Source organism: Stegodyphus dumicola, chromosome 3, assembly GCF_044657685.1.
Source record: "Stegodyphus dumicola isolate Sdum_Otavi_A_Nest chromosome 3, ASM4465768v1".
Lineage (NCBI taxonomy): Eukaryota > Metazoa > Arthropoda > Arachnida > Araneae > Eresidae > Stegodyphus > Stegodyphus dumicola.
In genome coordinates, this window is record NC_140770.1 from 269,479,483 (window position 1) to 269,505,958 (window position 26,476).

At 30.8% G+C, this 26,476-nt stretch overlaps 2 protein-coding genes across 6 annotated transcripts in view; one reads left to right on the forward strand and one right to left on the reverse strand.

Moving 5' to 3' along the window:
• The window catches only part of LOC118198831 (glucose dehydrogenase [FAD, quinone]-like), a 100,167-nt gene extending 94,785 nt beyond the window's left edge, over positions 1-5,382 (forward strand). Inside the window, exon 13 of the mRNA XM_085814128.1 lies at positions 5,096-5,382. Coding sequence (XP_085670254.1) covers positions 5,096-5,099 — 4 coding nt within the window. The 3' untranslated portion in view covers positions 5,100-5,382. The remainder of the gene's footprint in view (positions 1-5,095) is intronic.
• Positions 5,383-8,598: 3,216 nt separating this feature from the next.
• LOC118193447 (uncharacterized) overlaps positions 8,599-26,476 on the reverse strand; it is a 129,169-nt gene continuing 111,291 nt past the window's right edge. For all 5 annotated transcript variants that reach the window (XM_085814129.1, XM_085814131.1, XM_085814130.1 and 2 more), the window contains 2 exons: positions 17,877-17,947; positions 8,599-8,808 (listed from right to left, as the gene is read on the reverse strand). In XM_085814129.1, the coding sequence (XP_085670255.1) occupies positions 8,688-8,808; positions 17,877-17,947 (192 nt within the window). In that variant the 3' untranslated portion in view covers positions 8,599-8,687. The remainder of the gene's footprint in view (positions 8,809-17,876; positions 17,948-26,476) is intronic.

Here is a 26,476-nt window from a genome sequence, read left to right on the forward strand (position 1 = left end):
CATTTTGTTTGACTTAATCCAATAATCTTAACTCCAATAATCTGATTGGTTGTTGAAAATGAACAACTTCCAATGTTTTGTGAAAGAAAGAAAAAAACTTGTGCATCTTTCTTTCAGTGAAAAAGTAGGTAGAAAAATTGTATGAAACAGTTTTCTGTCTAAAATAAATGAATGTCTTGCGTCAGATTAAGACTAGATATTAATCTCTGCTGCTTCACACAGAAATAGGCTAAAGTTCTCTCGCATGTCATGACTGTTGTGAAATTTTAGATTCATGTGATGCTGAGAATGGTTGCATATATTTAAAAAGCCAGCTTCTCAAATCTACATATCTGGAAATTTTACAGTTTATAAGGTATGGGGTAGAGATATGAAAGACTGTTATTACTTTATTTATAATTAAATTGATTAAAGGAAATATAATAAATAACTTTTTACTAAAAGAATAAAGCCATTTTATTTCAAAAATTTTAAATTTCCATCTTTTCTCCTTCCCTAGTGTGTGTATTTTGATAATTTTATGACAGTCTGAAGTGTCACAATATTGTGAAAAGTTGTTCCATTATATATAAAAAAAAAAAAAAAAAAAAAAAAAAAGCTTTGTTATTCAGCGAAGTGTGATGAAATAAGTTTTGGTAAGTCACATATTACTGGTGTTTGGTGTATTTAATTATGGCAAAGCACACGAGGGCTATCTGCCTAAAGGGAGGGATGCCTTTCGTGGAGGACTTTCTAAGGGAAACTGGCTCGTATACACGTTACACATGGGGAAAACCACGAAAACGCCCATGCAGCCAGCCCGTTCGCGGGATTCGAACCTCAGACCGAACTACCAGTGTTCAGCGTCTTTACCGCTCGGCCGCTGGTGGGCCACATATTACTGGAATTACTGCAATTCCTTCAAATATAAAGCATGTAAAAATCGTTTATGATTTAGAGAGGGAAGGGGGTTGAAGATTGTGCAACTTTTCTTTTAGATTCACTGTTAGTTTCACACTTAATATGATAAAATCAGTAGGTTTCGGAAGTTTTAAAACAAGTTTTTGGTATTTTTTAAATTCCAAGTAAAAACATCAAGCTCAAGTTTCAGTAGCAATGCTTGAAGACCAAGTTTGTAGAAATCCAGGATTTTGCATATATTTCTTCTTCTTGATCATTACTTACAAATAACATAAGTTGAGAATTTTCTATTACTATCACTGCTTCCCCTTATATATAAATTTTCATTATACCTCAAATGTTTCTATTTTGTTTTTGATTTCCTTGTTTATATTACTTTCAATTTTATTGCTTCTTCAACATCTTGTCAGAAACTGTTTTCATAAATTACATCTTAAATGTACAGCCGTCCATCTGGTATAGTGGTTAGTGATCCTGACTGCCATAGCGATGGGCCCGGGTTCGAATCCCGGAGGAAGCATGGTTGTAACTGTTCGGCCCTTCATAGGAGGCAACGGTGGCCACCTATCAGGTGCTTTCACAATGAAATGGCCACTTTTAGTGGCACAAGGCTTACTGACTATTAAATAGCCTCAGCCATTTAAAAAAGAAAGAAAAAAAAAAAAAACTTAAATGTAGAATAATGTTGCACCATCTACAATCTTACTTAAATTCAATCCATAGAGAAATCATTATTTGATTCATTCACACTGACTGTAACCTCCAACTTTCCTTTCTTATTGCTAGCCTTTGGAAATTCAAATTATTACTTCCCTAGTTTTGTTAAAAGAAACTCCCACAACTGTGTATACAAAATCAGGTATATTAGCCTCTCCATATACGAAAAACGGATTTAAAAAGTTTTGGTTACAAGGAACAAATTAGTATATTCTTACAACTGCAGAGAGAAGATATTCCTTATTAATCTGGCTATTGATAGAAGTAAAGGGTACGGAGATGATTCCAAAAGTGAAAATCTATGCGACAGAATGGGGAATGTCCAAAAAGAGGAAAACAATAACAGATTTATTTACAGAAACATGAAATACTTGCAACAGCAAATAGCATAAAAATGCAGACATAAAAATTTTTTTGGAAAATGTATGTACTTTTTAATTGCTCATCAACTTTTTTATGTCAAGAGTCGATTATAGGAATCATGCCATCATTCAGAAACAGTCGAAACCATACCCAACTTAATCATGGTCCAAAATTGAAATTTTTGCGATCAAAATGAGAGAGTGAACTACTTTAAAAATTCGGTTCTTAACTATAATTGTCGACACGCTCCAAAAGTTTTCTAACATTAATACCCAATTTTATAATTATTTTATCAAAAAAAAAAAAAAAAAGCATTATATCTAATTCTCATTTTTCACAAACTTTTAAGACTGTTACTCCCCAAATGAACATTCTTCTTGAAAGAGCATTTAAATCCAGCTCAGCTTCAAAAGCACAAAATGGAACAATCATAATGCGGACTTCAAAGATAAACCATCTACTATTTTTTAGCAGACTGATCTGAAACTTATTTAAATACAAATATAGTTACTTTGAAAATTAATTAGGAACCAAATGACTGAGTTCTAAAACAGCAGGAAATTTTATGGAGATACAGAGGTCGAAATCCAAGATACATTTTGGGAAGCAAGAGATCCAAAAGTTCAATAAATTATGTTAGATATTGGGAATAAATTTCATTTGGAAGGTATTATCCTATCTATCCAATGGTGTAAAGACTGAAATTCTGAAATGATTAGTTGAACCTCTAAGTAATCTGTAAAAAATTTCAAAGTAATAATAATATAAACAGAATTTTGGAAAACATGCTTCAAGGTGCATATAAGCATCCTATGGAGAACTCAGAGCAGTGAAGCTCAAGGACCACAACAAGCAGTGAAGCTCAAGGAACACCACAACAAGCAGTGAAGCTCAAGGAAAACCACAGCAAGCAGTGACGCTCAGACGACTCTGGAAGAAACTGCATCCTAAATTTGATAGACATATTAATTTCTTTTATTATTAGACTATCCTGATACAGAACCTAAACATTAAAACTGTTTATTCACAATTCTGTTCTAAGTGTTTATTATTTTTGCATCATTCTGAGCACTAAGCTGAGACATTTTTAAACACTAATCATTGCTAAATGAACTGTATGGGGGCCCACTGTAATGGCAAGTCAGGCACTGTGTAAGAGCGATAAGTTCAGGACTCCAAAAATCAGAAATTTATATACATACTATATATATATATATGTAATGGATACTGTAGTAGAGCGCAGGCGGTAGAATCTGTAATGAACAGTGAGAATTTTGATGTCACAGAATGCTAAAATGCCAATCCACAACGAATAAGAAATTTGGCAGTCAAGGTATATTTAATTCAACTTTTATTTCAGTTGTTCCTATTATATTCTGTTTTTATGTTGTGGCCACAAACAAGTTGACACATTAATCATGCCTATTCCAAAAAGCTTACATTTTTGATAAATTTGCAGTAAGATAGAAGGAGCAGACAGACTGTAATCCAGCTAGGCCAAAGTGTCGAAAGCAAGTGCATTATGTTCAGGGTGAAATCTTAATTCAGACTGAGTTAGTTTTGGTTCTCAATGCATTTTGATTGGATAGTTAATACTGCTGTAAAATTACTATTGGCTGTTTGATTTAGGTTCATTTACATCATCAGAATTATGTAAGAGTCATATGACATGAATTAATTTCGAAATGAAGCAGTGCAGAGAGATTACTCTTTTTAGAATAGAAAAGGAAAATTAATTTAAGCTGCTAATTTAATCATCTTTTATTTATATACATAATGCATTTTTGCAGTTAGAAACACATTTAGCAAATTCTTTAAAAAATTTCCTGGGTCTCTTAAGTTATGATAAGCTTGCAAGCAACTCAGCAAATACTGCCATTACATGAAATACAAGATCTTCCATGCGGCCTCTCAAAGAGCAAGTTTCTATAATTCTGCCATTCAACATATCTGATTTTTCATTTTATGACTGCTTAATAAATTAAGCAAACTGAAAGCAGTAAATACATTTCTTTCATAACTTAATCCTTCATTTAGTATTTTTTTATAATCTAACTTATAATATATCCAGCTAATAATTTTGAAGATGATTTTACCATCGTATATAATGCATTTTGGAGCAGAAAAGTTTGACCTTACATTTTTAATTCCGTAGAAATGTGGACACTGAATGACGAATCAGGATTCATTAAAATGGTTAAATTATCATAAAGCTATTGGCATTAGATAAACACATTTAAAATAAAAAATTTGCCCCTCCCCATTTAGTGCAAATTCTTTAAAAATTGCATTTCTTAGTTCCATAAATAAACAATTACATTTGATGCTGGCATTCATTTTCCAGAGAACACTCTTAAAAACAATGGAGGCTACTAAATAATGTATTTCTGGCTCAAGTCAATATCAATGAATTGCTAAACTGTACCAAGGATGTGTCAGGCACCACATATGGATGACAACTTCAGTGATTTAGATAGGGGGGGGGGAAATCAGACCTTGAAGTGTTTCACATTTTGATTATATACATACAAAGATGAAAACCAATGATCAATATAAAATAGAAATCCATATGAATTGGTTGCCCCCTCAAAAAGGTTCCAGATAGTATTCTGCTTCTGCAGTGTTTCCATAAATGGACTTTATCAGTTTTAACAAGTAAACCTTAAAAGTTTAAAACACATAACAATAATTTCCATTTCGATATTGGTTCACTTAAGTAATTATCTCAACAAATATTAATAAGCTGTTTTAATATTCTGAAAGCAACACTGTTCAATAAAAACAATCCGACGCTGCTATATTATGTAAAAAGTTAAAGTAATACAAGAGGAAACTGGTGTTTTAGAAACGTTAAAATTTCAATGTGAAAAACAAGAGAAAAATGTTTTTCTTCATTATGATGCTGATATACATGTTTGTGCGAGTGTTTATATATTTGTCTATTTAAACTTCATAAGAATGTGTTTATATCACTGTTTTAAGCATTTTATAGCTACACACAGCCAAATGCCTCTTGTGTCTATCACTTTATTTAAAGTGAAATAAAATATTTGTTTTAAAATTTATCAATGTGTTTTAGATATTTATTCAATTTTATCATTGCTTGTGTTTTCAGTTAAAGATAGCAGAATATATACCTACAATAGTTTGACTGTGCTCGTTCAGCCAGAGAAAATTCTCATTCCTTTGTAACTATCTTAGATTCCGATTCTATTGAAGATAGAATGGAATGGTTGCAGTCAACCACGCTTCTGTTTAAGAACGGACATTGGTGAGCATTTTATTACTCTAACTTTATGAGATCACTAGTTTCGGTTTCTGTCATTGGTACAATGTAAGTAGTAAACCCAACATTAGTTTGCATTCTATTATAGGTACAATGGAAATTTTATATGCAAATGCACACTTTTGGCTACTCTCGTTTTTTAATAGGTATCATAGTTCACGAGATATTTTCAATGAAAAATGTACCAAAAACAGTACTCCAGCAGTTCTATTATAGATAAAATGAAAATTCATCCTATGAATGAAATTGAGTCCTAAATTTCTAATTCAGGAATTGCTTCAAAGCCATTAAATAAACATTTAGTTAATAAGACTTTTTCTACATTACACAGCTAGTAGATAAATAAAGTTGAATAAGATTTCACATGAAATCTTTCACATTTAAGTAAACTTCTGAGCCTCAATAATGAAGAGTATTTACAATTCTCATTTCTTCCCCTCCAATTTTTCTTAACAGACCATTTATGATTTTTTAAAACATTGAATATTTTTAAACTTTTTGATATTGGCACAACAACATATAGCTTGAACCTTGGTTAATACAGTTAAACATTTAATTAAAAAAGTATTAAACAAAGTACTTTAAAGACAAACTGAACACCTGCCCAAGCACATGCTTGAAAAGAATGAATTATTTTAGGACAGATGCATAATCATGCATGGATTTAATTCTTAGTACTATTAAGTCGACTAGTAACTAAGCTATTAAAAATATTGATATTTTCTCTCATGATTTGATTCCCTTCAGAATGGGTGAGCTGCCTGTATGCTTTCATGCCTTACCTTGAAGACATCATTCCTAAAGTTGATATCATCATGTATTTTGCTTTAATCACTTACTCTAGCAGAAAATTTATATAACAAATTCATGCCCAATAAAGAATAAAGAACTAATTTTTGAAAAATCTGCCTGATGATATCTAAAGTATATCAGCTTTACTAATGGTAAGGAATCTCAACCTATGTACCTTGGGGGGAGAAGAAGAAGACAGTTCTATATCTCCCGTTCTACTGAGCCGATTGACGAAACTCAACTAGCGTTTTTCATGTCTCAAAAGTGCGATTTATGGATATGTATTACATTTATATATAGCATTGCTCTAATACAAGTATTTTGACACAAAATTGGATTTTCTTTGAAATGACATGCCATTTCCTTTTCCATATAACGATTTCCATTTACGACTTAAATTATGTCAAACTGCCACGTTTTGTAAAAATCACACGAGTAGTTTTTAAAAAATCAGCTTTAAAAAATTTAGCTCCTCAATGTTAATTGAATTTGATTTATATTTACCAATACCTCTTTTTTTCTTAAACTTACTTGATTTCTTCTTCCAGAATTTGAAATTTAGACTTAATCCAAATATAATTCACACATCTTTTATGATTTATTTAAAAATATTTTTATACATTTTTTGAAAAACTTTTTGTATTATTTTAACCTGTAAAATTTTTAAAATCATCTTAAAGTAGATGTATTTCTAGGCACACCTCCAAAAAATTAAGTTTTTTATTCAAAATCTTCTAAGATGTACATGAATTAGCATATATGTTGTAAGAAATAATAATGCCAAATGTGGTTTACATGCTTTGTTAAAATTATTTGAAAGTAGCAAACGTGATTTTTTCCGCTCGTGTACAAGGAAAAGTGGATGCTATAAGTTAAGAAGTTCGTCAAGTGAAGAGTTTTTGGAGCAAAATGAACATAAAAAAGTGCCAAGCTAAATTTTTTAATTTTGGCAAATTTAATTTGGTAAATTTTACACCAAATTTTACAAAATTCAATATTTAGACATAATTCGAGTAGTAGAATAGAAATATGGAAAAAACTTGGCATATCATTTTAGAAAAAGTTTGATTTTGTGTCAAAATACCTATATTAGAACCATGCTATATATAAAATTTTTTAGATTCTCCCCCCCTTGCTAATTCAAAAACTAAATTACAGCCAGCAGACCATGGAATTATTATACGTTGAAAATATGACAACATGCAAAAAGTATACTTTGTACTTACTAGTACTTACTTTGTATAAGCATTTTAAAACCTTTTTGCAAAGCTCTACTCCGAGAAACTCACTGAGACTTCATAATACACCAAAAACAAGAATATGACATCACAATCTTGAGGTTTCACATACCAAGACACTGAGGTGGTGAGAGTGGTTGCAGTAATACTGATGTAATAAACTGCATTGCCAAATGTTAGGATGGAGGAGGCTTAGGAAACTAGACAGTAGTACGGAGAAGGAAGAGGACAATCTTTTAGCACCTTATCATTGTCCATATAGGCGACTCACTAATGATTTTTTGTCGGTCCAAACCAGGATTGTCATCTGCAGTTGACATATAAGTCTTCAAATTGCTTAGAATTGCACTTTTTTCAAAAATACAGTTCTTTGTTAGCACTCAAAAAATATTTTGCAAACCTCCTCTAAACTTTAGTAACCTCTCAAAAAGAAATTTATACTTTTCTATCAATTAAAAAAAGGGGGTTTCTTTTTAAAGTTAGTAAAAACAGGTTCTAAGATAAGTCTTTTATAAAAGGATTATATCTGTAAAAGCATCTTCATACTGGACATTTCTCTCACACAAATAACAAAATGGAGCTGGGAAATGTAAAGCAGGATTGCTACAACAAGGATTAAATTATGAAACATACTTCTAGATTCTTGGCACTTTTCTTATTCTTCCTACATAATCTGAAATATTTTTAAAATGTACGTACTCAGATGAATTCTTTTCTCTGAATTACACTCTGTCCTTGAAGCATAACTGAAGAAAATAAAAAAAAAGCAAACCTCTAAAGACACTTCAGTTCAATCATAAATAGAAATTTTATGTCAATTAGACAACGGATAAAACTGTACAGAAAGATCAACACAAAACTATTGTTATAAAGCTATTTTGCCAGAGAGAAAACAAATCTTATTTAATTCTGCATAGTAGGGATGAAAAATATAAGCTATGTGCATTATTTAATATTAATGTATAAGATAATTGAATGGAAATAACTTGTTTTCAAAATTCTTATCCTTGATACCAATATTTTCCTTTCTACATTCCACCATGCAAGCAGAATGGGATGCCAAAATAATGAAAATATGCCCAATGGTTACTTTCATTTTCTAACTGTGCTAAAAAATTCGAAACATTTTTCGGATCTTCAGAAGAAGTGCTGTTTTTCAAGGAACTGTGAATAAATGCAATATGCAGTTAGTCAAAATGCTTATGATTTCACAATCCATGATGCCAAACAATCAACAAACATAAAATGTCGAATTTGAAAAAATTCTAACGGTCCAAATGAAAGACAAATAATAAACAAATGTACAAAAACATTTACATTTAATAAAGCGATTAACATGAAATAACATATAAAAATGCTCCATATACATATATGATTTACAGAATGATTTGCTATTCGAGTTGCATTAATCCAGGTGCTCTGTTCTGTTTTAAAGCCATCATGACACCTAATGCTTCATGTAGTTTTGTATTAAAAATTTCCAATTGCTTGTAACCATTCTCAATCAACTGCCTAAATTTAAAAAATATAAGGAATTAAATTCAGTTGCACATTCAGATACATATTTTATTGTATAACAGTGTCAGCTAACACTGACATTTTGACAAGTAAAATTAAAACAACACAAAGTAAAATGAATATTTTAAACATCAATATCAAACCAAGTGTCATTCACAAATACTTTATATTTAAACAACAAACCTCAGAATTATATAATGGTTAGGAAAATTTTTGAAAAAAAAAAAAAAAAGTTTTCATATTTTAAATACCGTTCAAAGGGGCGTTTTTTTAAACGTTTTTTTGTGTTACCTTTATTTATTAAATATCATGTTCTTTGCACTTAAACCAGAAAATTCAGTTCAATAGCAATGTCGCAAAATAATTTTCAAATGAGCATACCTTTAGCATTCCCAATACACAGTTCCGCACACTACAGATAAAAAGGCTTTCCTCCCCATATAGTGCTGCCATTGCGTGCTTTGAAATCATGGAGTTCGTTAATCAAAAATTTGTTAAAGTTTTACAAAATATGAAATCAATAATAAAACAAATTCCAAATTTGGTCTTTCACATGGCCATATTTGAATTATATCATTCAAAATTTGATGGCTCTATGTACCGTAGTTTCATCACTATGTGAGAAATATACATACATTTATGCAGATTTTTCAACATTTAATTTCTTCAAATATAATGCAGGACTCTAACATTTAGTGGCAACAGTTTGAAAAGTGAAACGGACATTTATAGTGATTCAACACAAAATTGCAAAACTAAAACAACAGTTCTTCAGAGGAAAAAAAGCCCCTTTGCACTAATGATTCATATAAAGTCAAAAGAAATTTGAAAATGTTTGTTAAACATACATGAAAATAAAATTTCCAAAAGTTATGCATACTGAAAAGTGAAAAATCCTAAAACATTGTTATTATTATTATTAATGTATGATCAAAAATAATATTTAAAAAAGTTATGGAATACAAATTCAACCATATTTTTCAAACATTCAGATGTAATTTTTTGCTAGTTTTAAATTCCATTCTCTGAACAGAGCTGTTGCAGTTTTAATTAACAGAGCTGATGCATTAAAAGGCCTTACTGTATGCATAACTGAAACATTTATTTTATTTGAGAGTGATAGAATTGCATTTAATTTTAAATTATTATGAGATTAGAAAATCTTTTACATTAAAAATGCATAAATCTTTTATGTATACATACTAGTTGTAAAGAGGCTTCATTTAGGAGGATGGGAGTAGTTTTTTCAAAATCTCAGGTGGACAGTGATTTTTCTCTTAGAACTAACACAGTGCCATGGAAGAGTGTTATTAAGAGCTGGCATTTTTCTTATTGGTTATGTCTTTTTCAAAAATGAGCTTTTGAAAAATCATCATCAACTTTGCTTGATTTTTTCACCATTTTTGAAATATCCGTGAAAAACTAGCACACCTAAATTCTACTTTAAAATTTCTACACTGTTCTAATGAGTAAATGAACAAGGCCTCATTTAATGATTTTAGTAAGAACTAAGAGCAGGAACATAGCAAAGGTGATATGGGCCTAAGATGAGTGACAGATTTAAAAACTTAAATTGTAAAAATATTAATATGTATTTTTTTAAAAAAATTATAAATTCTCTGTCTAGTATGTATGACTTCTACTGATAATGGGAATGTAAAAATGATGATATCAAGCTAAAATAGATGACATAAGCATAACATTCTAATATCCTGGTTTATTATTATTATTATTATTTTATGTAGATGGTGATATTCTTCTAGTTTTGAATGTCAAGTGTACAAAACTTGATCAAGATCAAAAAACTGTATATCTGTATGAATTACACATACACAAATAAACAGCCATTCTTCGTTACATATATATACATATATGCCATAAGTTCTATCAGTACTTTCAATACATATAACTACTGAATAAAACTATGCAAACCCATTAATAGACATATATTCTGGGGGGGGGGACACGACTGCAGAAGTCTTTACTCCCCTTTAACAAAAAATGACCTACAATGCTCTTTGCTAGGCAACTGCCTACCATACCATGATGTAAGCAGAGTGATGTCTGCGCTGCACACATGGACCTTCCTCTCTTGCTTTCCGGGAGAACCGTGTGTACACACGATCGGTTTGCTTGTTAAAAGACTTTTCTACACTATTTTGATCTGTGAATAGGATGCTGCGATACTAGCTATTCCCATACATCATTAAGAAAGCCTGGGATTGAATCTAACATATCTCCTTTAATTTTTCAGTAAGCAAATGCCATGTGTACCTTTTATATGCACCAAAATATAAATCTGTTCTTCAAAATGCATGACATAGTTTGTGGAGATATGTTCATTTCATGAGACAGAATTGTTTGTTTGCACAAAGGATTGCTTCTTTACTGCATAACACCTAGGGCAGCCTGATATGATGTAATCAACAGTTGCACGCATTTGTTTAAACTGTGCTACTATCAGAAATACAAATTGTTCATTTATACCGACAGGTTTCAGAAAAGAAACAATTTCTTTAGCTCACTTTCTGCAACAAAATAACACCAATACAACTCTGACACACACCCTACCCACTTTTACTGCTGGCTACACTTGCAAGCCGGAATCGCAAAAGACAGCGACATACAACATTGCTGCACTTCTTCATTCACAATTACCACACTAGAGCACATTTAGATTTTGCTGACAGAATTTATGGCTTTACTGTGCAGATGATCAGCCCCATCCATCTGGAGATTGTTCAGAACAGACAAATCAGATGGCATCACAACAGATACTTAAGGTGTGTATACTATTCCAATTTGCAATGAAGATGCACACACAGAAACTCAATACATTGGTTCAATATCTAATTATTATCACTAAGAATTGTCAAGAAAAAAAAAAAAAAAAAAAGATACTTAAAAGCTGTTTGCTGTTAATATCTAAACGAAACCAGCATATATTTGGTTCAATAGTCTGTGGAACATCTAAATAACTGAATGTGAAAGTCCTAAATCATTGACAAACCACTAGACTGTGTTGCAACAAATATCTTCTTTTCAACCTACCTCACATTTAGATGTCAATTTGGAAAACAACCCTGCAGAAAGCAATAAAAAGGAAGAACCTGATCAAGCCACCCAATCCAACTGACAAAGCACACATCTGAGAAAATCTGGACATCTGCTATTTTACTATATACATGGTTTTAGAAAGTCAACCTGAAGATGTTGATATTTTGGTGATAGTGCTGTAAATGAATACTGATATTCACTATTGCTCTACTAGAATGTGAACCAGACCCATTCTTGTGTCCACTGTGGTCATGACATGAAATTTTGAACAATTATGCTAAACGCATATTCATTGCTTAAGCACCGACAAGGTGAACAAGATATGTGTAATGAAGATAAATACAGGTATCCAATATTATTTACTCAGGAAAGAATGAAGTTTGACATTGTGTGGATGTAGCATGCAGCTAGGGTAATCACTGAGATTAGAAGGTAAAGATGGAGTTAAGCTGCAGTTTTATAGTGAAAGTTGCTCTAATTTCTGATTCAGGATTTGATGCACAAGCATGCAACACATACTGCTATTGCATACAACCAGTTTTCATCAAAATGAAATCCATATAAAGAGCTTCATTATAACCTATTGAGTTGCAGAAAGATCAGCAGTTAAGCTGAAGTTCTGTGGAATGAAATTCTTCATTTGCAAGTAAGTTGAAAGCTCTTAAGCTGCAGCTGGCAGTCCAAGAAAATTAATGTGATGAGTGTCCAAGAAAATTAATGTGAGGTTGCATGTAACTTATTCAAGATCATGAACAACTGCAATATTAAACTCTTAAAATATTTTATAATAGCCCAAGAAAACTCTGTAAACATTTACCACGTTACTGATATAAAATGGGACCTTAAGTCTTTCCCTATTTAACTACTTGTGACAAGAGAAGCAAGTTAGCATCTTTTGTTACTCTACTATCTGTAATGGGAGATGTGAGCTGATATCTTTCATCATATGACTATTTGAGATGGAAGACACAAGTTGGCATCTTCAGTTATTTACTGCTTGTGAAGGGAAACAATAATTCATGCAGTAATTTGCCTCTCCCCAAAAAGCTTTTACCCTGTAATAAAATAACAATATTTATATTATACATTTTCTCCACTTTTGCTTGATGTGTTCCTAATGGTGACCAAGGTGGATAAAAATCTGCTAATATATGACACTGTATTTTGCAGAAAATTACTAGTGGCAGTGGAGAACAAACAGACGTAAGGAGCCATGTATGCACTGCAAAAAAAGACAATGATACAAACAGCAACATCTAGAAATTTTATATGCAATCCCTTCACCAAGGAGTTTAGTTTCAAGTATACCATAACAAAAGACAATACTCAGAAATCATTAAATATACTGATTAATTTTTAATAAAATATTGCAATCTCAAATTCTTTTTATTATATGATTTGAAAAATGCATGGGAATAGGAACATAGATAACATAGATCTTGAAATATGAAAAACCAAGAATTTTTGTAGCGTGTAGTGGTACCATTTCAAATTGACTTGAATTTGTTTTATAACTCATGAATCAAGTTATTCAACTATTTACATGACTCTGCCATAAAATATATTAACATTTAGTTCAATTTTTAATATTCTTACACTTTTACACTCAGAATATCCAAAATAGTGAAGAAAAGCTTTAGTTTATGATATTTTTTTCAAACATGAGGAAAACAAAATAAATAATGTAAATACTATCATGTGGATAAACTTAGTAATATGCCATAGAGTGATATAAAACCGAATTAAATGAATCTTCATAAAAAGTTATACAAATGCCTATATTAGATTAAGGCAATTCAGATCAAATAAAATTGAATAGGAAAAATTATGCTGAAAAGCATAAAGGGTACGAGAATGAAATTTATGTAATTAAAGTTTCATTACTTGAATAAATTTAATTTGTTGCTGAAACCTTTTCTTAAAAAATACTAAAAATCAAGAACTGAGAAATTCTGCTGATATACCAGGAACCTAGGACATGTGATGAAAAACCAGAAAAGTTGGGAACTGTGCCATATGCTTTCTAAAACATACTCTCATTGGAGTGTTGGAAACACTTAGAAAGGTATCAATAACAAAAATTAGCAAACACCATTTATTTGCATCCAAAACAATTATGCATTTAGTATATGGAATTTCAAGCTAAGTTAAAGAATAAATATGAAACAGCACTTCTTGCCAGCTGCAAGTTTTTAGAATTTATCTATAGTTGAGAGTTTATGAACATTTTGTCATACATTTTGCAGACTGAATAAGTCATGGCTCTTTAGTTTTCAGTTAATATTTGTAAGGCAAATCAGAGAAGTCTTCATACTTCCTAGGGCTGGATATAACAGAGTTGCAGAATAACAAGTCAATGATTATCCTAATATACACATACACACATACCATAAAGTCTAAAATTAACTTTACACATATAAAATTACTGATTTGATTTCAAGGATATGATTATTCTACTCTATTGTTGTGCAAACTGGCTCAGTGAGTTGTCTTTCATATTGTATTTTCAACGGGTTCACAGAGTAGAAAACTTAAATCACCAACATTGTTAGATCTGAGCCCACAGGTCATTTGCATTCATCTAATAAGAAACCATCCACATTTCAACAGTCTTTGCAATGCCAAGTCCCTCCAGTTTAACAGCATTTTTTAAATAAAGTTTGTTTTTAATTTTTATCAGCTTTCTATATCCTACATGTTTACAATGGTTGCTGCAGTATACATATGTACATTTGGGAACAAAAGAGTTAATGCCAATTCGCAAGCTTTAAGTAAATACTTCAGCTTTGAAAGTTTCTGATGAATGATTCAAAGAAATATTTCTGCAATGGTTAAGCATTTTCTTATGCATAAAAAGGCACATGATTGCCTTATTTTAATGCACACACAATATTAGTCATTTCATAAATCCAAATTTGAGTACAGTAGTGGAGTGACATTAGTTCCCCCTTAAGCCTCGTTTCCACTACTGCGTACGAACCCGTTGCGTCAATTGAAGACACGCCTACGGCATCCGTACAAGCGTTTCCATTGCCGCGTATGCGTAGAATATTTTCATTTTCCGCCGCTAGGTGTCACTGTAATATTTTGGCGCCAAACAAGCAGTTCGCGAGTTACGACGTTGAACATCTGAATTTTTCCCGCTTGAGCGAGTATTGTTTGTTTTGGATTTGATATGGATCCTGAAGTAAAACGCAGAAAAGTTCTGTTTACTAAATTCCATGTTATTGGAAATTTTTATTTCTGCTTATGAACTGCGAAAGTAAAGTACGCTAGCAATTTTTAGCATATTATGAACATCACTCATTCCATAAAAGCTGAAGTAAATTAATTTTTTTTTTTTGCCTTTCTAGAAGCCTTAAATATTAATGAAATAATATATATATTATTAAAACTAAAATGTACTGTTAGTGAAAAAATAAGCAAATAAATATATAAAATAAAAAAGTTAAAGGAATTAAAAGATAGTTAGTACTTTAAAAATACAGAGCAACTGTAAAGAAAGGTTCACAATGTTTACACAAAATTTGCTATGCTTGTATACCGCTGACTTCAGGGTCATAGCTGGATAATTTATTAGAAATCTCATTTGTTTTAAAATGCACTATGGGCAGTTATATTTTATGCATAATCCATAAAATATTATTTTTAATTTAAACATTTTTAATTCATATCTCTAAGATTTTCCTCTTTATATATACACACATTAGGTAAAGAAAATGGAAATATTTAATTAATTAATTCCTGCGCTTTTGCTGGAGAGGACTGAAGTTAAAAGCAATTATTATAGTAATTTTTTGTTAAAAAATATTTAGGGCATTAATACTGTCTCATGTTAATTGGAATGAAAGTTTAGAGTCGTAAATATCCCAAAGCCTGAGCACATGTATATACATTCACATAAAAGTGAAACGAATATATATATATATATCTACAGGGTTTCAAAATAAATTAGATTTAAATAATTCTCTTGCGCCATTCCTGCAAGGAATGGAATTTGAATTTAACAAACATTTTCTATTAATAAAAAGCAAATTTAAAGTTAATTAAATTTAAATGAAATTTAATGCAAACAAATAAATGATTAATTATTGCTGCGAACTAATATACGATATCATTTAAATTCTGAGAGCATATGTAAATCAAGTGCAAGTATCAAAATCCATGAATAAATATATAATTCCAAAAATTTATTTATCCTATTATTCACTTATGCGTTTTCATAATTTTTTTAGGATTAAATCTATCTTATTATTCATTTATGCATTTTTATATATATTTTAGGATTAATAAGCTATCCCATTATTCACTTATGCATTTTTATAAATTTTTAGGATTAATAAATTTTTGGAATTATATATTTATTCATGGATTTTGATACTTGCACTTGATTTACATATGCTCTCAGAATTTAAATGATATTGTAGATTAGTTCGCAGCAATAATTAATCATTTATTTCATCTATATTTAATTAACTTTAAATTTGCTTTTTACGAATAGAGAATGTTTGTTAAATTCAATTATATATGTACAGGGTATGCTTTAAATTAGTATTATATAATTTTCAAACTTTTTTGCTGGGGGGGAAATTTAAATAAATAAGACCATAAATAAAACAGTATATTTAACACATATAATAATAGAAATAAATTATAAAACACGAATATTGATCAAATTGGAACAAAAAGCTGAGAAAGTTGCAGACAGGGTGCAAAATGCGTATGGGATTCGAACTCACGACCCCCCAAAAGTAAACATTATTACCGTCAGCTTTACCACTAAGCTAGCATCACGTAGAAGTAGCATGCATATTTTGGCTTATATACATCATCAAGTAAATCAATTTTTAAAACTAAATTTTTTGGTCCTATTTCAGTGTGCTATCGTCTGAAAAATTCACCAGAGTTTGTTCTTCAGCTTCTAGTACATTTTTTACAAAAAACATTATCTTTTAAAGTGGCGTTCCGATTGAAGTTAAACGGGCTGTTAAAAATATATTTCATGTGCTTACAAATATATGTTATCCAAAAAGATATATTTAAAAAAGGAAATACAAATTTAACATACTCTTTAATGCAGTGGAATATTTAAAAGGCTATCTAATTTAATTTATAATTAACGTTTTTAGTTTTTACTTGTTTCAAAAGAAAAAAATAACAAATCTTTTAATCATATCTAATTTGCTATAGCAGTTTGATATAGTCAGACATCCATTTTCATGAATGTAAATGAATATGCAGAACTAGGAAATAATTTTCAGGACAAATTTTGCTATTTCATGGACTTGGAATTATAATTTTTGCCGCTGATTTTCTTGAACTGAAATTCTTGAAAACCTGATTTTATCTGCAAACAAGTACTGTAGTTGCAGTTATCTTATTTTTCTTATCTTTTTTTTAAACTAAATTCAGCTGATTGCTGTCTTTTTCAGCACGCAGATTTCTCGCTATAATGTTAATTCAGAAATAAGTATTTTTTAGCAATTCTTTAACTAAGCGAGCATTCATCGCTACTTCTGCCCCCATTAATTTTTGGTGACTACACTTGATTGCTCCTTTTTTACCACATGACCCCAACGCATCCGCAGACATATGGATAGAAGTTGAACATTGTTGAACTCCATCCGTATGTCATCCTTCACCGCACATCGACTGGATTGCAGATGTCAATCAAAGTGAATTCGCTCGCTGATTGGAGAAACGCATACGCAGCAGTGGAAACGGGCCTTTATAGTTAAATTAATGACATTGATGCCATAATGCAAAAATCACAAATTAAAAAAATTCCGACATTATCCCATTTTTTTACTAAGGTATATATATATATTGGAATTTTATTGGTACTAGATAAATATTTTATTTACATCCGTGGAGAACTTTTCTGCCAATTCAATTTTACAAACTCATCTCTTGACTTCATACACATAAAACAAAATTACGTGGACATAGAAAACTTAAAAGTTACTGCATTTCTCTTAACTTCAGAATCAAATAAGTAACCATACCTGTTATTTGGTGACAAACAGAAATTTTGGAGGGCTCTTTGTGTGAAATGAGGCAAAGTTGGAAAGTCAGTCTATATAAATAAGAAAGAAAAAACAATTTTGACAAATTTTTCAAAACATGGTATAACGGAAAAATGCACAGTATTTTTAATGCATATTTTAGATGTAATATCATACAGGATCAAATACACTACAGTTAAACATTCAGATTCTTATTCTAACTAGGGATTGCAATTTTGGACCAGTTCAATACCGGTATTTTTTAGATCTTAATACTGGTAGTAGGAAATTTAGAAAAAGAAAGAACATACAGGTGTTTCTTTGTTTTATTTGCCACTTTTATTAGAGAGAGTAAATATCACAAAAAATCATTTGTAACTTATAAATTATAACAGTATATAAAGAATCACAAAAAAGTGTAAATATAACTATTCAGTCTGTGGTACTATTACAAATTTTTTAAATGTGATCTTAAAAACATAATGCATCAATTGTACTGCCATTAAGCCTGGAACATAATTTTGCACAAAAATTACCAGCTGTTGAAAACGCTCTTTAAGCATCTACGCTAGTTGGTGGTACTGTTAGCAATGCACGATATACTTTTTCCAAGTATTTACCTCTAAATCCTTCATCTTCAAATAAAATTGATTTATCGTCAAATGGTTTTGGATATAACTGATTTACGTATTGTATTTTGGTTTGTTGAAATTTCTTTAATTATCACTAATTCTAATTTTTGTTCAAGAGACAATCCCTTTTCACTACTGATATCAAGATTAGTGTCATCATCATCTTCAATAACTGTACCGAATTCTTCCGAATGAGAATAGGTTTGTGGGTAAAAAAATTAAGAAAATTTAGGATAAACTTGATCAAATTTGATTTGGTTAGTTTCTCTTCTTCTTTTTCATTTTCGAAATCATTATAATTGTAAGACATTTTCTATTTCAACATGCATTTCTTCTGTGCGATTTTTCAATGTAATACAAGTACAAAGCCCGAAATCCAGATGTCCATTATCCGAAATGATCTAAAATTCGGACCTCAAAGCCACAAACTTTTTTTTGGGGGGAGGGGTATGCTTTACACATGCGCATTTGATTTTTTCCTTCCATAATAAAACATGTAGAGATTTTCACTTAAAAATTCCGATTCTTAATTTCCCTTACGCACTAAATAAAATACCTCGTTATGGAAAAACAATCACATAAGCATAAATTTATGAGATTAATAATTTTGCTCCATAGCTGAGTATCTGCTTGGCATAACACATCAACCCAAACATTCACCTATTTTATATCCCTGACACAGACCTGGCGAGTCATTATTTATTATATTTTGTTTTCATTACCGCATGTTTATTAATACATGACAGCTTCAGTAATAACTCGTGCAGCAATGTCTAAACTTTTTTTTATATTAGGAATTGAATAACAAGAGTATGGCAACCTTTTATTCTAACATCATGCTTGGCAATGATTACAGATTTTTAAATGCTCTAAGAAACGTTGATGAGGAAAAGTTTAACAAAAATTTCTTTTCATATGCTAAAAATAGATTTTGTTAATGAAATTCATAGGCTAAAAGATTACATTTAGTGCTATTTTAATTAAGAATAAAACCATAAACCCAGAAGCAGCGGCAAAATATGCCAGATGGCAGAATTTTGGGAAGACGAAATTTTTGGAATTTGGGGGAAGCACCGAGTGGCAAAATTAAGGGATGAGAAGTTTTTTATGATTTAGGGAAAGCACCTGGGATCCAAAGTTTAGGCATGGTGAAAATTTAGAACTTAGGAAGGTGCTTTGTAGCAGAATTTAGGACAGTAGAGACTGCACCAGGCGTTATCTAGCACTGGCCCTTTTTCTTCGAAAACCTTAAGTATATGTGGGAGTTTATTTATTCAGGACTCAGATTAGTTTTAAGCATGTGCAAGAAATAAACGTAGGTATAGTAATTAACTAAACTAATACAATTTTGCTTTAATTCAGTACGCAATAGGAGCAAGACAAAATTTAGCGAAACGACTTAACTTTCATTGCCAATCTTGCGATACACAGCCAATAATGTATAACGGAGTCCCTAAAGTTAGGCTAAAATTATCTTTACTAATTCTAAGGCATTTCAGTTAATGTAACAGACTGCGCTTCTCCCTAATCTTCTAATTTGATCCAGCTTATTATTTTTTGCAGACTGTTATTATTACGGCAATTTTATAAAAACTAAGCTTGAACTTTCGATTATGTCGAAAAGAGTTTCCAATCCTGGAGCTGCCAAATCTACAATCTACAATCGTCTCAAAGTTATGCGAGGAGTACAGCACTGGAAAGTCAACTGTATATGACATAAGTACAAAGAAAAAGGAACTTTTTAATTTTTTGTGGAAGCAACTTAAACAACTTACGTTGAAAGAAATGTTTAATAAAGTAAAGAAATAAATATTAAATTTTTTTTTGTAAATTTTGATAATTTACAAATAATAAATTACATAATTATTCTTTATTTCATAAATAACGATTTCATAGTTTTAATTGTATAATTTCTGCATGCCATCTCAGATTTAAATTGATTATCTAATATCCAGAAAAATCCCAAATCCGGAACCACCAAAGTCTCGACGAATCGACTTTGTACTGTATATGATTCTTCAGATAGTGATGTGTGCTGTTCTTTTAGTGACTGCAACATAAAATTTATTGCTGCACCAACTGTTAATAAATTAGAATCTCTCCAACAGAATGCCTTCACAGCCAGTTTTATTGTAAGTAGAGCTGATTCAGTTCTGGATACGAAGTCGAATTCACTATTGGAAAAACTAATTTGCATTAGTTTTTCCAATAGTGAATTCCTAAGTCGATTATAGCTTTCTGGATTGGATTTTTTAGTTTTGAAAATCATTCTATCATGTGTAAACTATTCCAACGTGTTTTAGAATCTAATATTAACATATGCTATGTTTTATTTTCAGTTAGTATATATTTTTGTAATTAGGCATTTTTTGTAGAGGAACGTTTAAATATCTTAACAATTTTTGAAACTTTATTAATTATAGGAAGCAATTTTTGATGAGTTAATATTTCATCCTCATTAGCAATATCTTCTTCAACATTTACATTGTCAGTATCACTCTCACTCACTTCAAAGTCCAAATCAGAAGTTTTTATAGCCACAGTATTTGGGTTCTTCTGTTCTTTATTTTTATTTATTATTATTATTATTATTATTATTTTTTTTTTTTTTTGGTATAATACATTTATTACTCCTATTTGAGTTCCTTGAGCATAGCACAATTGCTATGCTCAAGGAATTCAATTGGTTTGCACCAACCAACTTTTTAACCTTTTTTATAACCGTTGCTCCATCAGTTGATATGAATACAATACCTTCTTTCAGGGATAATTCATTTTCCCTAATTTAGATTTAAGCACTTCCACACATTTTTCCACTGGCCTTCTTCCCAAGAAAGTGCAAGTCCTATATTCCAAAATTTTTTTTCTGAATGAATATTTATATTTAAATAGCATCTATTTCTTACACTTGTCCATTCATCAAATGTAAGACTAAATTTTTCACCTTAATTGTATTAACTCATGTTTCAAAGAATTGCGAACACTATTACTATAGTTTATAACAGTTCTTCTAATAGTGTTAATCGATGTTGGGAGATTTTTAAAACTTCTGGCAGATAGTGATTTTCTTAATTCAGTAAAAGTGCAAAACACTCGAAATGGGAAATCATCTAATGCTGTCATTTCACTTATAATTTCATCCAAATTATCTTATGGCTTGGGCTTAGAAACTGTACTTAAATTTTTATCTTCATCGCAATTAGATTCTTTCCTCTTTAACAAATTTGTATCATGTTTCATTTTTAAATGTATATGGAGTCCACTTCCTCCATTCACTTTAATAACCCTTGAATATTTTTTACATTGTGTCACCATATTCTTTTCATCATATAAATAACAAAACCAAATTGAAGTATTATCAACAGATTTTTTATGTTCTTTAAAGTTATTCATTATTATGGGTTTGTTTATTAATAATGAGTATATAATAAATCTGAAAAATATTTTAATCCCTAAAGTATGATATGCAAATAAAATGTGAATAACAAACTCACCAATTAAAAAAAATATCGAAATTTTTCGAAATATTATGCACTTTCTTCACAACTATAACCTTGTTTTCACAGATACGAATATCAGACTACGAAACCTGCGTGTGTGCAGTATCACTCTGAGCTATAATAGGACAGGACAGTTTTGGACCATTTCCTTGGATGATTCACATATTGTGTCATTTTCTAGACAGTACGATGATACTCTGTATTCACAGTCTAATTAATTTCGCTATTAGGAAGATATAAAACCAAAAACGCATACTATTTTGCTATGTTTGCGACCCTTGAAAATATAGTGGAGACAATTTAAAAAATTTCTAGTAAATACCGAAAAAAAAAAACAGTATTTAAACTTGTGAATACTGGTATTATAAAAGGCTCAAAATACCGGTATTGCAATCCTTAATTCTAACCAAATATCAAATGCTTTTATTATGCACAGATTTGACATAATTTCACTAAAAATTTCACTGTGTATTTCAGATAAAAATTTGGATTGAATCTTATATTAAAATATATTTAAGAGAGAAAAAAAAAGCATCATTAAATACTTTTAAACTAGTTTCCAGTTCCTTAATCAAAAATAAGTTATAGGATGTCAGATTTTCAATTAATATCATAAAAAGCTAGAACTGTGGACAATATGCTTTGGTCGGTTTCATTTTATTCACAGTACCACAAATAATATATTAAAATCTTTTAAATGCATAGGAAGTTTCTAGGGCACTAAAATGAATTTTTGTTTTAAATAGTAGAAATTTTAATTTGGCAGAGAAAAAAACCAACTCCTTATTTGGGGAGAAGGGAGAGTTATAACACATTTTATTTCAAGTATACCCTCATTTATAATTTATAATAAAAATATATCATAAAACTTGTTATTTTTATATTTTGCTTTTTAACACTTGCATTTAAATCCAGCTTAATTAAAAAGAAGACAACAGATCCCCATTTACAGCAAAAATGATTTACAATTGTCTAATTTAACACTTGTAACCAGTATTAAATAAATGATTCTTAGGTAGACTCCTTGCAAGTGCCAATGTTAGCATGTTCCAGAATATACTAAAGCTCTACACTGGGTTTCAAAGGGCATGATCAGAAATCAAATACAGGCTTGGAAACTAAGAAAAACAAACATGAGAAAAGTTCCAGTGTTCTTGCCATTTTTATACGTAAATCCTAATGTGTGCAAATGTTCACCCTCAATCAGAGAATTCTGCTGTCTATTAAATTAGTACAAACATAATTAACGATGGCTGCAAAATTATCCAAGATTTTAACATCATCATTTATTTTAGCGATATTCACAGTACTTATCTACATTCCAAAGCAGTGCTGTAAATATATGATCATCATCCATTCATTATGCATATTTAAAGTTCTAAAAGTATCTTTGAGGCTAAATAGAATATTTACATAAATATAGTTCACTCTCCAAATTCTAGGTGAGTTATCATACCCAACCTTTCATTAATCACTATTTTAAAGAATCTTTCGCAAGGCATTTTCTCCCTCCTCATCATGTGCCTTCGCATATTAATGGAAGCTGCACAGATTTCTCCTGCTCCACAGAAGTACAGCATTCCTTTTGGAAACCAAAATGATATAAAATAAAGCAACAGTAACGGAAATGCATATTAGGGTGGATAGTTGAAAGGATCACCATTTCTATTTGTTAGATCTTAAGTTTGTCTGCATTGGTGAAAGATGAGATTTATCATCTACAAATGTGAAAGGTTTGAAATAAGATAGTACATTTGACTGCTTATATATACATATATATATATATATTAGAATTGTAATTAGATTTGCTTCATGTTGCCTTAGCAACGCAGACGATTTTTGAAAAGACAGCTGCGTTGGAAGGTTAAAAATAGAACAGCGTGTGCATTTAATACCTAATAAATAAATATCTCGTGATTGCTGTTGCCATCCACAAAAATCCAGATATTTATAGACGTTTCCAGTATGTTCGAGAAATTAATTATAAAGCTTATAAAAGCCGAGAACAAGCAACTCATCTCAGTAGTAGCTGTAGTTCTAGCGAACTGTTTGTTTACTTGATGCTGTGATTGATTTGTAGCAATTTTGCTGTGAGATAGAATTAGTTTCTCTGTTTCGAATTGATTTTTGCTAAACGTTTGACATTTTGTGATATTGTTAGAATATTTTTTTAAGAAATATTTCAGCATTTTGATTTATTTCTTGTGGAAAGAATAAATTTTTGTTAACTTTTTAACGTTAACCGTGTTTATTCCAGCCCTTTGTATTCAGTATGTCTATATCAAAACCAAGTGGTAGTAAAATTAAAGGAAAAATCGCTAACGAACATAGAATATTCCAAGTAAAATGGGAATTAGAATATTTTTGCTGTGAAATAAAAGATAAAATAATCTGCTTGATATGTAATAATACTATTAATGTACCAAAGTTATATAATATTAAATGTCATTACGAACAACACAAATCGAAATTTAACAATTACGACAGATTAATGAGAGAAGAAAAGTTGAAAGAGCTCAGGTTAAGAGTGAAAAAGCAACAGTCCATGTTTAGTAAAGTATTGCAAGAAAGTGAAGCGGCGGTACATGCAAGCTACGTCTTGTCCGAGTTGATAGGTAAACATTCGAAGCCTTTTACTGACGGTGATTTCATCAAGGAATGCCTAATGAAAGCTGGAGAAATTGTTTGTCCTGGAAATGTGAAGGCTTTTCAATCAATTTCATTGTCTCGAAATACAGTTGCGGAAAGAGTTACTGATTTAGCCGCGAATTTAAGTGATTAGATCAAAGCAAAATCATCTAGTTTCGAAAGTTTCTCCATTGCCTGTGACGAGAGCACGGACATTAGTGGCAAAGCTCAATTAGCAGTGTTTCTTCGTTCTTGTGACAAGAATTTTAACATTTTTGAGGAATTACTGGAACTAATACCGATGCCTGGTACTAACCACAGGAGAAGATATATTTACTTGTGTTTTTGGACTTCTGCAGAAATACAATCTACCTTTGGCAAAATTAAATTCTGTAGCTACAGATGGCGCTCCATCAATGACCGGGAAAAACAAGGGCTTCGTAGCATTACTAAGAAAGAAACTTAGTGAAATTCACGGTTCAAACATTCATCATATGCATTATCATATATAAAAAAAAGTTATAAATTTTATAAGATCTCGAGGTTTAAATCAGCGTCAATTCACTGCTTTCTTAAGTGAGTTAGATAGTGAATATTCGGGTTTGTCTTACTATGCCGAGGTACGTTGGTTATCTTGCTCCAAGATTCTCAAACAATTCTGGGATTTCAAAGAAGAAACATGTCAGTTTTTAAAAACGAAAAATCAAGATGTAAGTTTGTTTTACAATCCAATATGGATACAAGATTTATCTTTCTTGGTTGATATAACCAAACACTTAACCGATTTAAATTTATCGTTACAAGGAAAAGATCATATCATTACGAACATGTTTGACATAATTAAAGCATTCAAATGTCAACTAGTTCTTTGAGAAAAACAACTTAAAAATTAAGATTTGACGCACTTCCCGATGTGCAGCATGAACAAATCAAGTTTAGATGATACTTGTTCGTATCAAAAATACGCAGAAAAAAATTGCAAAGTTAACAACTGAATTTGAAACGAGGTTTAATGATTTTAGTTCCCTCGAAGACAAATTTTTTTTGTTTTCTTCGATTTTCTCAATAAGTATTGACTCAGTACCCAGCCATATGCAAATGGAGGTGATCGAGATTCAATGCAACTCAAATTTGAAAGCAAAATTCATTGAAGTGGGCGTGCCTGAATTTTACAAATATTTACCAGCCAGGTTTGAAAATACTCGAAAATTCGCATATGAAATTATTTCCATGTTTGGTAGCACTTATCGGTGCAAGCAATTATTTTCAGTCATGAAAGGTAATAAGCCTCCTATTAGAAACCGTATGAATGATGCTCACCTTGGGTCAGCGTTGAAAGTTATCACTGCAAGCAAAATTTCTCCCGAAATAGGAAAGATAATAGCAGAGAAGAGATGTCAAGTATCAGGATGTAAACATTAAATTTTTCTTGTTCTTTTCTATATAAATATATATATATGTTTATTATTGTATTATTCGAAATAAATCTACGTTTCTATGAATATTTATTTATTTATTTATTTTTGTGGCCCGCCTAAAGTTAAACCTTGTTTGTTTGGCCCAAGTGTACCTATGAGTTTGACATCCCTGGTCTAGAGACTTAGTAAATAGCAGGCAGATTTTATGTTAAGCAGCATAGGTTAAAATGAGAAGTAAGATCATAATCAACATGACTCATGACAAAAGATTGGCTGTTGTCACCATTGCTGCTTGCCTAGAGAGAGACCTGCTGATTAGAACAAACCTCAACGGCCTGATGTAGGCACGGTTGGCAAGTTTTGCAAATTAGCTCGGCTCTGTCTGATGCAGTTAGTGGTGTAGTTTCGTGTAGAGTTCCAGG